Source organism: Artemia franciscana, chromosome 3, assembly GCF_032884065.1.
Source record: "Artemia franciscana chromosome 3, ASM3288406v1, whole genome shotgun sequence".
NCBI lineage: Eukaryota > Metazoa > Arthropoda > Branchiopoda > Anostraca > Artemiidae > Artemia > Artemia franciscana.
The window spans coordinates 52,275,487-52,289,946 of record NC_088865.1 but is presented as its reverse complement, the minus strand read 5'-3'; the positions used below and the strand labels follow the sequence as shown (position 1 = coordinate 52,289,946).

At 37.1% G+C, this 14,460-nt stretch overlaps 1 protein-coding gene across 8 annotated transcripts in view; it reads right to left on the bottom strand.

Annotated features, from left to right (window-relative positions):
- Positions 1–14,460, bottom strand: part of LOC136025398 (uncharacterized) — a 300,981-nt gene that overhangs the window by 16,839 nt on the left and 269,682 nt on the right. The window contains exon 6 of one of the 8 annotated variants that reach the window (XM_065701398.1): positions 10,397–10,798. The exons of the other annotated variants lie outside the window; for them this stretch is intronic. Within the exon in view, the coding sequence (XP_065557470.1) occupies positions 10,605–10,798 (194 nt within the window). The 3' untranslated portion in view covers positions 10,397–10,604. Of the gene's footprint in view, positions 1–10,396; positions 10,799–14,460 lie in introns of those variants that run through there. 8 annotated transcript variants of the gene reach the window in all.

Below are 14,460 nucleotides of genomic sequence, written 5' to 3'. Positions count from 1 at the left end.
TACCGGCTATTTTCACTTAAAAATCTAAAAATATTGATTCCTACATAAAAGACATAAAGTCTGTCCACTTCGTACATTTTTGGTGGATTGTCGTTTTTCAAAAAAAATTAAAGGGGAACAAATTCAATGCAAATACTAAAAAACCACATTTTCCTAAATTAAGGAGGTGGGGCAAATAAATAATGGGGGGCAATCATCCCCAAATTAACACTACTAGGTGTATTGTTTCCTTTAGACGAGCCCATAGACATCAATGTTAACTCTTTATCCTTCAATAAAGCAGGCCTAGCAAACAGTTTTTGTGAAAAAAAAGAACCATTTCCCAAAGGAAATAAAGTTAAATTTCAAAACATAACCGTAAGCATTTTAGATGGTATACTTTTAAGTTAAAATTTTATTTTTTAAACTAAATATTTAACTACGAGAACAGGCTAATTAGGTAAAACTTACTTCTCATTATATCAACCTGAGGCTCTGTAGTTATTACTTCCGGCATTTCGATTGCCTCTGAGGATAAACTGCTATTCAAAAATGAAACTCTTCGTCTTGCTTCAACCCTAGCTGGATCAGGAGGGTGGGTATGATCGTGAAGTCGTCCAATGAGAATATTGTTCAGAATTTTAATTTTAGCACGGCATTGCAATTCGCTTTCAACACCTTTCCTTTTTCGCCGTCTATCACATTCATAACTAACCACTCCACCGAGTAATTCTTTTTGTTTTACATAAATGAAACCATCTAAAGCCACCTTTCTGTGACCACGCTCAGATTCTAAAAATTCAACCTGAAACATTCTTTCTAATTGAAGACAATTCACCGACTAGTTCAGTTCCGTTCGTTCTACTTTGGATGCCTTTCCCCTCGGCGTAAGGCGCCCCTCGGGGGGTAAGGGGAGTCTAACGGGGCGGATTTAAAATTCTAGATCGATAGACGCAAGCAATCGATATTGATAACTAAAAGGCTATGTCAAAAAAAAGATATAAACATATATAAATTCAAGAAAGAATAAGATTACTCCATGATAAAGAACAGTATAGAATGAATATTGGCAGGTGTAAATGTTGTGACCTAATCTAGTTGAACCAAACATGATTTGATCATCAAGTTTCAAAGGCTAAAAGAGCGCCTTTCAATAATGACAAAATACGAATAAGAGTGGTAATGCCTAAGGTTAAATAAAAAAAAAAACGAAAGTTTTTTTTTAGAAAAAAAGTAGACCGCTACTTTAAAATAAACAGAAACCATCCTTCAAATGAGGCAGGGTGCTGCTCCCCCATCAATTAAGCTAAAATTTTACTACTATTTATAAAAGCTTTATTGATGCAACAGATATAATTATTTTTGGTAATTACATGGGTTATATTTATTAATTGCCTTTCAAACATTTGAACAAAAAATTTATTGTATGAAGTTTATGCGAATCAATAAGATATTCCATTCCCGTAACATCGCTCGTGCGGTAGAGTCAGGGCCGTATCCAAGATTTTTTCTGGGGGGGGGGGGTGGGGTACAAAAGGATTGTCTTTCGGGGGGAGGGGTTTTACAAAAAGACACACAATAAATTCTTTATATTCATTTTTGTAACGTTTTTGCGAGTCGGACAAACATTTAGGGGGACGGTTCAAACCCTCTAACTCTTCCCTGGATACGGCTTTATATCAGGTACTTGTTTTTGAAATATTAGGGGTAAGCTTAAACTTTTGAGCAAAAAGTGTGTCTGAATTCAGACAATGATATCTCCCCTCCTTATTTACAGAATAATTTTTGTTTGTTTGTTTTAGCCTAAAAGTGTATTTGCTTTTGAAAATCACATTGATTTTCTTAAATAAGAGGTAGTTAATATCCCTATATTTGATTTGTAGGGTACCATATAACTTTGATGTTTAGCTTTTCAAACAGTTTGTGGTAACGAACTGTAGTAAGGAGCGACCCGGCTCAATAGTAACCAAAACTCTAAAAAATAGAATTTTGATACCAATAGCTACATCAAAAGAATTACACTTTAATGCTGATTTTAAATATATAAGTTTCATCGAGTTTAGTATTAGCCATCAACAGTTACGAGCCTGAGAAAATTTGCCTTTTTATGGAAAATAGAGGGAGACACCCCCTAAAGTTCAGAGAATCTTAACGAAAATCACACCATCAGATTCAGCGTATCAGAGAACCCTATTGTAGAAGTTTCAAGATCACGAAGGCAGATCACGGATGCGTGTTTATTTATTTGTTTGTTTTTGTTTTCCCAGGGGTGATCGTATCGACCCAGTGGTCCTAGAATGTTGCGTGCACTTTTTAAGTGACCAAAAAAATAAGAGGGCACCTAGGCCCCCTCCCATGCTAATTATTTTCCCAAAGTCACCGGATCAAAATTCTGAGATAGCCATTTTATTCACCATAGTCGAAAAATCTAATAACTATGTCTTTAGGGATGACTTACTCCCCCGCAGTCCCCGTGGGAGGGGCTTCAAGTTACAAACTTTGACCTGTGTTTACATATAGTAATGGTTACTAGGAAGTGTACAGACGTTTTCAGGGGGATATTTCTTTGTTTAGGGGGAAATTTGAGGGGAGGTTACGTGGGAGGATATTTCAATGGAGAAACTTGTCATGGGGGAAGAGAATTTCAATGAAGGGGGCCCAGGATTTTCTAGCATTATTTAAAAAAACAATGAAAAAATAAATATGAAAAGCTTTTTCTACTGAAAGTAAGGAGCAGCATTAAAACTTAAAACGAACAAAAATTATTACGCATATGAAGGGGTACCTCCTCGTTATACCTCACTCTTTACGCTAAAGTATTTTTAGTAATTTCAACTATTTATTCTACGACCTTTATGATTCAGAGCTCATTCTTAAGGAATTGGGACAAAATTCAAGCTTTAGGGTAAAGAGCGAGGTATCGACGAGGGTTGAACCCCCTCATACACGCAATAAAAACATACGAATATAGAAGTTTGTTGCGTAAATTAATTCGTAAGTTACGTATATTTTATCAATGAAAACATTTGTAAAAAATAAAAAGTTCTAGCTGCTTTTTTAAGTAATCAAAAAATTGGAGGGCAACTAGCCATCCTCCCTCACTCCTTTTTTCTCAAAATCTTCCTATTAATTGCAATTAATTAATATGATCCAAGATAAAAACATGCATCAATTCAAAAACGTCCATAAATTAAATTAAAAAAAACAAGTTTTTTCAAATGAAAGTAAGGAGCAATATTAAAACTTAAAACGAACAGAAATTACTCCATATATGAAAGGGGCTTTTCCTCCTCAACGCCCCGCTCTTTACGCTAAAGTTTTTACTGTTTTAAAAATAGAGTTAAGAGAAAGAGTCAAACTTTAGCGTAAAAAGCGGGGCGTTGAGGAGGAAAAGCCCCTTTCGTATTCGGAGTAATTTCTGTTCGTTTTAAGTTTTAATGTTGCTCCTTATTTTCATTTAAAAAAAACTTGTTTTTTTTTATTTAATAGTAATCCAATACCTCTGTAACCTATTTGAATTGGAGTACGCGCTATTCGTTTCAATAAATATATAATCCTTATATTTAAAACTTTTATAATTAAAATTAACATATAAAATCACTATTGATTATTACTTCATCAAATTTCCTAACATTATTTTTATGTCAATTTATTAAGTGAAATTGGCAATTGCCGTCATGATGCCGTCATGTCGTCATGATTGGCATGCCGTCATGTCATGATGTCGTCAATTGCCGTCATGACGACTTCATGGGTGCTGGTGATGGGGGGCATGGCCTCCCTGAAAATTTGGGACTATAAAGTTAATATAAGGAAAACCAAAGAAAAGAGAGTAGAATAGAGAAAAACCACGGGAAAAAATGTGTGTTGCCCCATTGTTGGCTGCCTACCAATAGATTTTGACCCTTTATAAGGAAATATAAGCTTAATAAGGAAAAAAAATATAATAAGGAAAAAAGTTTTAAGGTGTGACTGAGTGACCCCTTTCCAGTTTTCCACGAACATTTTTTCTATATGATTTGGCTGAAGTAACAAAAAAAGAAAATCAAATTCTTCATAGTATTGAATGGTAAGTAAATAACGATCATTGTCAATAACGAAAGTATAAGAACCTAACTAAATATAACATTAAATAAAAGAATCAGATTTTTACGGTGATCCTAAATATGTATTTCTTTATTAGTAATTAGTGTCGTTATAGTATGTGAGAAAGTTTATATAATTATAGAAAACATAAGGAAAATAACTTAATAAGTGGCAATCTCGGTAGAAATAGGCCTTCAACCTTTTTCTTGCATTGCAAGAGTACCCATGAGCTTACATATGAAGCCGCTATAATCCGAAATGTTCCCCCTGAACGGAATGCTGGGAATTTCTGTATTTTAATCCTGAACGGATTAGTTTTTGTGTGTGTTTTATTATCATTTTTTCCCCCAGTAGTGATTGTCTTTATCTAGTTGTCACTACGACCAAGATTTAATTTTTTAAGTTTATGAAATAGAAAGGTGTCGAATATATTTTTTTTTGCATTCAAAACTGAATAAAAAATATTGAATTAAAAATTTGTATTTGATTTTCTTAGTCTTAGTTTTGATGTTTTACTTTGAACATTCTACTTTGATAATGTGTTACATTTAACAAACGCTGAGTCAAAAGGTATTAAATAATTTGATGTTTGATATCAAAGCTCAAAACTGTCGATATTAAAAAAAAAAAAAATATCCGTTCAACGCTTTGACATTGCTCAACAGAACGGAATGCTGGGAGTTTATATCTTAGTTATTTTAAGTGGGCTATTGTTTTGCGTATATTTTGTAATTGCTTACTTTTTTTGTTTTTATGTACTTTTACTTTAATAGACATACTTTTTCCATTGCCTTTAGAAATTTCTTTGTCTCTAAGCTTCATTAAATAAAACAAGAGCTTAGAGCTCACAGGGCACTTGTGATGAGACTGGAAGAGCTGAGAGCTCATATGGTTTGAGCTCTGGAAAGATTCTAAAAATCAATACATTGCTTTAAAAGGAAAATCAGAAGCTTAATGCCGGTCGGGATTTAAAATAAGAGCTCTGAGTCACAAGGTCCTTCTAAATATCAAAATTCATTAAGATCCGATCACCCAATCGTAAGTTAAAAATACCTCATTTTTACAAATTTTTCCTCTCCCTTCAGCCCCCAAATGGTCGAATCGGGGAAAATAACTTTATCGAGTCAATTTGTGTAGGTTCCTGACACGCCTACCAATTATCATCGTCCTAGCACGTCCAGAAGCACCGAACTCACCAAATCACTGGACCCCCCTAAATTCCCCAAAGAGAGCGGATCCAGTCTGGTTACATCAATCACGTATCTACGACATTTGCCTATTCTACCAACCAGGTTTCATCCCAATATTTCCACTCTAAGAGTTTTCCAAGATTTCCGGTTTCCCCCTCCAACTGTCCCCAATGTCACCAGATGTTGTCGGGATTTAAAATAAGAGCTCTGAGACAAAAGTTCCTTCTAACTATCTAATTTTATTAATATCCGGTTACCCGTTCTTAAGTTAAAAATGCCTCAGTTTTTCTAATTTTTCTGAATTAACACCCCGCCCCCAACTCCCCCAAAGAGAGCAGATTCAGTTCAGATATGTCAATCACGTATCTAAGACTTATTCTTCCCACAAAGTTTCATCCCGATCTCTCCACTCTAAGCATTTTCCAAGATTTCCTGTTTCCCCCTCCAACTCCCCCAACACCAGCAAATACGATAGGGATTTAAAATAAGAGCTCTGAGAAAGGAGATCCTTCTAAATATCAAATTTCATGAAGTTCTGATCACCCATTCGTAACTTAAAAATACCTCATTTTTTTATTTTTCCACTCCCTCTAGCCCCCCAGATGGTCGAATCGGGAAACGACTGTCATCAAATCAATTTTTGCAGTTCCCTCACACGCCTACAATTTTCATCGTCCTAGCACGTCCAGAAACACTGAACTCGCCAAAGCATTGGACCCCCCTCCCAACTCTCCCAAATAGAGAGGGTCCACTACTACATTTTAGACATAAGATCTATCTAAATATCAAGTTTCATTAAGATCCGATCACCCATTTGTAAGATAAAGATACCTCAATTTTCACGTGTTCCAAGATTTCCAGTTTCCCCCTCCAACTCCCCCCCCAATGTCACTGGATCTGGTCGCAATTTAAAATGAGAGCTCTGAAGCACAAGATCCTTTTAAATATCAAATTTCATTAAGATCTGATCTCCCGTTCGTAAGTTACAAATGCCTAATTTGTTTCTAATTTTTCCGAATTACCCCCCCCCCCCCAACTCCCCCAAAAAGAATGGATCCGGTCTGGTTAAGTCAGTCACGTATATTGGACTTGTGCTTATACTTCCCACCAAGTTTCATCCTGATCTCTCCACTCTAAGTGTTTTCCAAGATTCCCCCCCCCCCGACTCCCGCTAATTACACTGAATCCGGTCGGATTTTAAAATAAGAAATTCAAGTTATGAGTTCCTTCTAAATATGAAATTTCATTAAGATTTGATTACTCCTTCGTAACTTAAAAATACCTCCTTTTTTCTAATTTTCAAAATTAACCCCCCCCCAAATCCACAAAAGAGAGCAAATCTGTTCCGGTCATGTCAATCACGTATCTAGGACTTGCACTGATTTTCCCCACTAAGTTTCATCCCGATCACTCAACTCTAAGAGTTTTACAAGATTTTAGGTTACCCCCTCCAACTCCCCCCAATGTCACCAGATCCAGTTGCGATTTCAAACGTTCGTGGTAACGAACTGTAGTAAGGAGCGAGCCGGCTCAATAGTAACCGAAACTCTAAAAAATGGAATTGTGATACCAATAGTTAAATAAAAAAATAGCATTTTAATGCTGATTTTAAATATATAGGTTTCATCAAGATTAGTCTTACTCATCAAAAGTTACGAGCCTGAGAAAATTTGCCTCATTTTAGAAAATAGGAGGAAACAACCCCTGAAAGTCATACAATCTTAACAAAAATCGCACCATTAGATTCACCGTATCAGAAAACTTTATTGTAGATGTTTCAAGCTCTTATCTACAAAAATGTGGAATTTCGCATTTTTTTTGCCAGAAGACAAATCACGGATGCGTGTTTATTTGTTGTTTTTTTTCCCCAGGGGTGATCGTAACGACTCAATATTTCTAGAATGTCGCGAGAGGGCTCATTTTAACGGTAATTAAAAGTCCTAGTGCCATTTTTAAGTGACCAAAAAAATTGGAGGGCAACTAGGCCCCCTCCCATGCTCATTTTTCGCCAAAATCACCGGATCAAAATTCTGAGATAGCCATTTTATTTAGTGTAGTCGAAAAGCCTAATAACTATTTCTTTGGGGATGACTTACTCCCCTGCAGTCCCCGTGGAAGGGGCTGCAAGTTACAAACTTTGACCTGTTTTTACACATAGTAATGGTTACTGGGAAGTGTACAGACGTTTTCAGGGGGATATTTTTTGTTGGGGGGAGAGTTGAGGGAGGGGGGTTACGCGGGAGGATCTTTCCATGGAGGAGCTTCTCATGGGGGAAGAGACTTTCAATGAAGGAGGCGCAGGATTTTCTAGCATTATTAAAAAAAAAAAACAATGAAAAAATAAATATGAAAGGTTTTTTATTCTACTGAAAGTGAGGAGCAGCATTAAAACTCAAAACGAGCAGAAATTATTACGCTTATGAGGGGTTTACCTCCTCGTAATGCCTCGCTCTTTACGCTAAAGTAATTTTAGTAATTTCAAGTATTTATTCTACGGCCTTTGTGATCCGGGGGTAATTCTTAAGGAATTGGGACACAATTAGTGTAAAAAGCGAGGTATCGACGAGGGGTGAAACTCTCAAATACGCAATAAAAACATACGAATATAGAAGTTCGTTACGTAAGTTAATTCCTAAGGTACGAATATTTTTTACTAATGAAAACGTTCTTAAAAAAATAAAAGTTCTGGTTGCCTTTTTAAGTAATCACAAAATTGGAGGGCAACTAGGCTTCCTACCTCGCTCCTTGGGCATTCCTTGGCATCGCTGGGTATTACCAAAAGTTGGCCCGCAATTTTTCTTGTGTTGCGTCCCTACTGACGGGTCTTCTTTAGAAACGAAATACAAGCCACTTTACGCTGTCACAAGAGAAGAGAGTAGCCATCAAGCCCTGAAGACTGCATTCACTACGCTGTCTCAATAGCCACTTTACCCTGTCCTGAGCAGTGCAGACTTTGCCAAAGTGTTTGTGCTTCAAACGAATGCTACAAACACGGGGATTGGAGCAGTTCTGGCAGAACGCATCGGAGAGGAGCATCCCGTCACATATGAAAGTAGAAACCTATCGCCAGCGGAACAGCAATATTTGACAGTGGAGCGTGAGGATTTGGCATTAAAGGGGGGGGGGATTTTCGGTACTACCTCGAAGGTCGGAAGTTTACCTTCGAAACTGATCATAATCCACTTCGATGGTTGAACGTGGCTCGGAGCAACAACGATCACTTGACACGCTGGTCCCTTACTCTCAAACAGTATCACTTTAATATTCATAATCGAATTGGACAAGAAAACGGGAAAGCTGAGGCACTGTCCCGTTTGTTGTAAAAAAATTACTAATAATAATAATGTTTGTTAATATATTGATACATGAGTACCAAGTTCCTGCCCGAATTCCTGAAGAAGGTCCTCGGAAAAGGGAAGACAAATCCATTCCGCCAGCAGAAGGATATTAAACTCTCCCGTTTTTTCAACTGACAAGTCACTAGCCAGGCAGATGAAAAAGGAGCCTATTTCAAGCTTTGGGACGGTCTTTTATACCGGTGTACCAAAAGGAAAGATGGTCCGACTCATTTCCAACTTCCAGAGGACTACCGTAGTCGGCTAATCCTGCAATCTCATTGTTCGCCTCGAACTTCCCCAGAGTTGGTTCATCGAAGCCGTAACGCAACAGCGAGGATTTCACTAACTTTTTTCTTCTGGCTCGACATCTACCGTCAAATCAAGAGTAAGATGGGGTTGTGTTTATGTCGAGGAAGCGATGCGTTTGCAGGATATGTGGTGAAAGTAAAATAGAGTGTTAACCTACTTATGTGTCTAAGGGGGAAGGAATGTGATGATTTTATCTAAAAACATTTGGCAACTTATGTATTTCAGCCAAATGTAGGCTTGAGTGAATTGCGCTGCGTTGAATAAAAAAGCTAGTAAGTTAGCTACCGGAGTTACAAGCGAATGGAAGGTTGGATTTTTATACATTGTACGGTAAACAAAACTTGTGTTTCTCTATAGGGATTACCACAGCTATCAAAATATTTTGGTGTCTAATCCGTGATTACAGTTGTTGCCGTACTTTGGAAGTTTTGTTAAGATATCCCATTTGCCAATCTGACCTTATATTCCGTTGAAGAACTTCAGAAATGATGAAAATGATACAATTGGATTTTAGTCCAATTGCTGCCTCAATTACGATTTGAAAGTCTTTTCCTGAGGATAAATGATCTATTTGCTTTTTCAATTTTTTAAAAAGAAAATTCCTAGTCTTACTAACAGTAAAATTGATATTTTTAATATTCTTAGAACACCACAAATCTCCAAGAGAGAAACAATAGCCTTCATGAACTAATTCCATCCCCCTCCTCTCCACAATACTAATCCAGCATCCTGTGGCGTTATAGCAGTATAGAAGTAAAATGACAAGTGCTGACGTTAGATTAAAGTAACTTCGCGGGCTGCTGCCATAGGGCGTAATGTCCCTTTGAAATTGCAGATTTCAGGCTACCAGTAAAAAATATACTAGTATTAAATTTAATAACTTGCTGCTGAGAAAAATGCACTTTTGGAATAAAAAAACTTTTCTTTATCTGAAAAAAGAAAGCAATTGATTTCCATCACCGACAACCAGAGAAAATCATTTGCTTTGAAAGAGAATGTTTTTATTGGCTATTAATGGCAAAAACCAAGTGTAATCGATATCAATAAGCACTACTAAACTAGAGGTTAATACAAGTCAAGGCTTTATCTAAGAGAATTACGGGATTTGACCCCCCCCCCGCAAAAAAAGCCTGACATGTAAAATCATAACATAAATGCATACAAACAAATTTTTGATGCGTTTTTTAAAGTGATTATTTGTATCCGACTCCTGTTTCTTCGAAGTTTTGAGGAACCGAGGACATCAAAAGGAAATAGTGAAAAGATTTTTCATCATTTGGGTCAGTTGTTCCTTCCCAAGCATGGTAATTTGTTTCAGATAATTTAGAGTTTCAATGGTCAGTAATAGCACCTTAAGTGGCTTAAGAACTCGAAGCTGGATGAAGGAAATATTTATTCAAAGATTAATTATCCCACTCCTCTTCCCCACAGTTGAAGCACATTGCAAAAGCTCTTCAAAAGATATTGTACAACAACACTGCATAGACTGATTATAAGGCTGGTCAAGTAGGCTTTATTTCAAGACCAAAAATATTATAAAACAAACAATGCCTTACTAGCACGTAAGTAAAAGGATAAATTAGAGCACAAACAAAACTAAAATGTTGCTTCTTTACTTTTAAATTTTATAGTAAAAACAATAAAAAAAAAAAATCCTTAGCAAAATCACAGGCAATAAAAGTCGTTTCTAGTCCATACAACTTCAATCCTTCAAGAAAATGTTAATAGCGACTTCAAATCCGTCAGAAGCCAGTACCAGAAAATGAGATGGATTATCAAATAGACTTAACATTTTGACTGGCCTTCTATCAAAAACACCCAGATAAATCTCTGGTCTCAAAAAATCCAGTGACATTAGAATCTGCTGAGATGGGACATAATGAACTAGGACCTTGCCTGAAAGAAAACATCAATTTAATCAGAGACAAAAACCCGAACAGTAAGTTTTAACCCTTTTCTATGCCAATTTTTCGAATAATTGACAATATGGTTCATTTGTTTTGGGACATATACACCAAGAACTTCCCTTAAAGAAGAGTATCAGGAAGGGTGTTCGAAAGCACAGGATGGCTGGCCCCCAGCCCCCCATTGCACTTCCTGGCTGAAGGGCCAAGAAACGAAGATCAGCACCGCCGGTACGGACTGTAAAGTCTAATGCCGTATCTTTTACCTTTTTTTTTTTTCTTAAAGAAGAGTAAGCTCAGCTAGATAGAGACCCCTGAATAGTAAATTGTAAGCAAAATCTATAGCCGCCCCCCCCTTCACAGGGTCATTTTTCTTCTTAACGGCAGAGGTATTATGAAAACCCTTTTCAACCTTTACAAACAGTTCATGGTAAGAAATTGTAAGCAAGGAGTGACTCAGTCCAATATTAAAAAAAAAACTAAAAGAAACGGATAACTATTGATACATCAACGAATAGGCTTTTTATCCTGATTCCAAATATATACAGTTAATTAAGTTTAATGCTGACTATTAAGAGCTGTGAGTCTTAGAAAAATTTAACTGATTTTCGAAAAAGGGGAGTAACACCCCCAAAAAGTTAAAAGATTTTAATGTAAAATCACACCGCCACATCCAGCAAGTCATAGAATCCTTTTATAGAGTTTTCAAGCTCATATCTATAAAAATGTAGAAGTTTTCTTTACCTGAAGAAAGAACAAGGACAGGTGTTTATTTTTTTCTCTTCGGGGATGATCATATTAAAACTAATGGTCGTAGGAGGTTGGGAGAGGGGTCACTCGAACGGAAATCAGAATATCGAGTGCTCTGTGTAAGTAGCCAAAAATAATGAAGAGCAATTAGCCCCCCCCGCCACGCCTTTTTTTTCACAAAGACATCTGATAAAAATTTTGAGATAGCCATTTGACTCAGAATGGTAAAAATGTCTAATAACTATGCCTTTGGGGATGAAAATACTTTCCATAGCTAGTAAGGAAAGGACTGTAAGTCACACAATTTACCCAAAGTTCACATATAGTATTTATAATTGGAAAGAATATGGTATTCTTTTAGGAAGATTTTCTTTGAAGCATTTTCCATGAGGGAGTCGGGAATGAATTTCCCGTGAGGAATTTTCGAGGAGAATTTTCCTGAGAAATTCCCCACGGGGGGGGGGATGGAGGGAAGGAGATTTCCTGGAATGATTTGAAAAATCAGGTATTAAATTTTAAAGAAACAGGTTTTTCCAACTGAAAGTAAGGAACAAAAATAAACTTTAAAATGCACAGAAACTATCCCATATATTAGGGGGGCTACCACTCCCTCGACCCTCACTCTTTATGCTAAAGTTCGACTTTTTGTCCCATTCATTCAAGAAAGACTGCTCAAACACAAGGGCTATTAAAATCGAATGAGAAGTACTTTTAAAGAACTTTCTAACTTCAGCGTACAGAGCTAAGAAATAATTTCTGTTCGTTTTGAGTCTTAATGTTGCTCCTTACTTTAAGTTGGGAAAAACTTCTTTTTTTTTAATTTCAGGAAATATCTATTCAATCGATACATCTAATAACTAAACTGATATTAAGAACTTTTAGTCCAGCTCTTTAGCTCTTTCCAAGAGCTGGAGCAAGAGCAAAAAAAACTTTACAAAGCGCATCAAAACTTGTTTGTATGAATTTTTGTAGCCTTTTTACGGGTAGAATTGAACCTTCGGGTGACAAGAGGGGGGGGGGGGGTTGAAGCGCGGTAACACCCTTCATACTGGATAATTGTTTTTGGATGTATTGTTCGAAGAATATACAATAAAACTATACAAAACGCATCAAAATCGGCTAATTGTATTTTGAAGCTTGTTAAGGAGTAGAATTTAACCTTTGGGCGATGAAGAGTGGGGGGGGGGAGTCGAGCTGAAGCATCTTAGACCTTCCTCTCTGGATACGACTGAGTTTTTATTTGAAGAAATATCATTTCTTTTGTTTTGCTTTGAAAGTACTTAAACTATATAGTGCTTTCAGTAAAGCACACATGGCACTTGCGCTATAATTGGAGTGCAAGGGGGATAACTTATCAATACATATCTAGTAGCCTCTTACCATTTTGATTTTGAGTTGAATATCAGCTTTTTTGGTACATCATAAATTCACTATTTGTTTCGTTTTATTTCAAGTATAACATCTGTCCTTTTAACTTTAACATTTGTCTTTTAAAATATATTTTTATGGCACTTGATATCTACCAAGTGACATATAACGATCGCAAATTCTGTCGGTCTGTCTGTCCCGGTTTTGCTACTTTAGGCACTTCCAGGTAAGGTAGGACGATGAAATTTGGCAGGCGTATATTAGAAATTGTCGTTTCTCCACTTCGACCATCTGGGGGGGGGGGGGAGTGGTAGAACGGTTAAATCGGAAAAATAATAAAAAAGTGAGGTATTTTTAACTTATGAACGGGTGATCGGATCTTAATGAAATTTGATGTTTGGATTGATATCATGTCTCATAGCTCATATTTAAAACCCGACCGATCCGGTGACATTGGGGGGAGTTGGGGGGGAGCCTAAAATCTTGGAAAACACTTAAGAGTGGAAGGATCGGGATGGAACTTGGTGGGAAAAATGATCACAAGTCCTAGATACGTGATTGACATAACCGGAACGGATCCGCTCTCTTTGGGGGAGTTGGGGGGGGAAGTGTTAATTCTGAAAAATAAAAAATGAGGTATTTTCAACTTACGAAGGAGTGATCGGATCTTAATGAAATTTGATGTTTGGAAGGATATCGTATTTCAGAGCTCTTATTTAAATCCTGACTGGACCTGGTGACATTGCGAGGAGTTGGGGGGGGGGGGGCTAAAATCTTGGAAAACGCTTAGTGAAGTGATCGGGATGAAATTTGGTGGGAAAAATAATTACAAGTCTTAGATACGTGATTGACATAACCGGAACGAATTCGCTCTCTTTGGGGGAGCTGGGGGGAGGGTTAATTATGAAAAATTAGAAAAAATGAGGTATTTTTAACTTAAGAAGGAGTGATCGGATCTTACTGCAATTTGATATTTGGAAGGGTATCGTGTCTTAGAGCTCTTGTTTTAAATCTCGACCGAATCCGGTCACATTGCGGGAAGCTGGGGGGTGGACCTAAAATCTCGGAAAACGCTTAGAGTGGAGGGATCGGGATGAAACTTAGTGGGAAAAATAAGCACAAGTCCTAGGTACATGATTGACATAACTGGAACGCATCCCGTCTCTTTGGGGGAGTTGAGGGGGGGGGGGGGTAATTAAAAAAAATAGAAAAAAAGAGGTATTTTTAACTTGCGAAGGAGAGATCGGATCTTAATGAAATTTCATATTTAAAAGGACCTCGTAACTCAGATCTCTTATTTTAAATCCCGACCGGATCCAGTGTCATTGGGGGAGGGGACCGGAAATCTTGGAAAACGCTTAAAGCTGAGAGATCAGGATGAAACGTGGTTGGAAGAAAAAGCACAAGTCCAAGATATGTGACGGAAATAACCGGACCGGATCCACTCTCTTTGGTGGAGTTGGGGGGGAGTAATTCGGAAAAATTAGAAAAATGAGGCATTTGTAACTTACGAACGGGTGATCAGATCTTAATGAA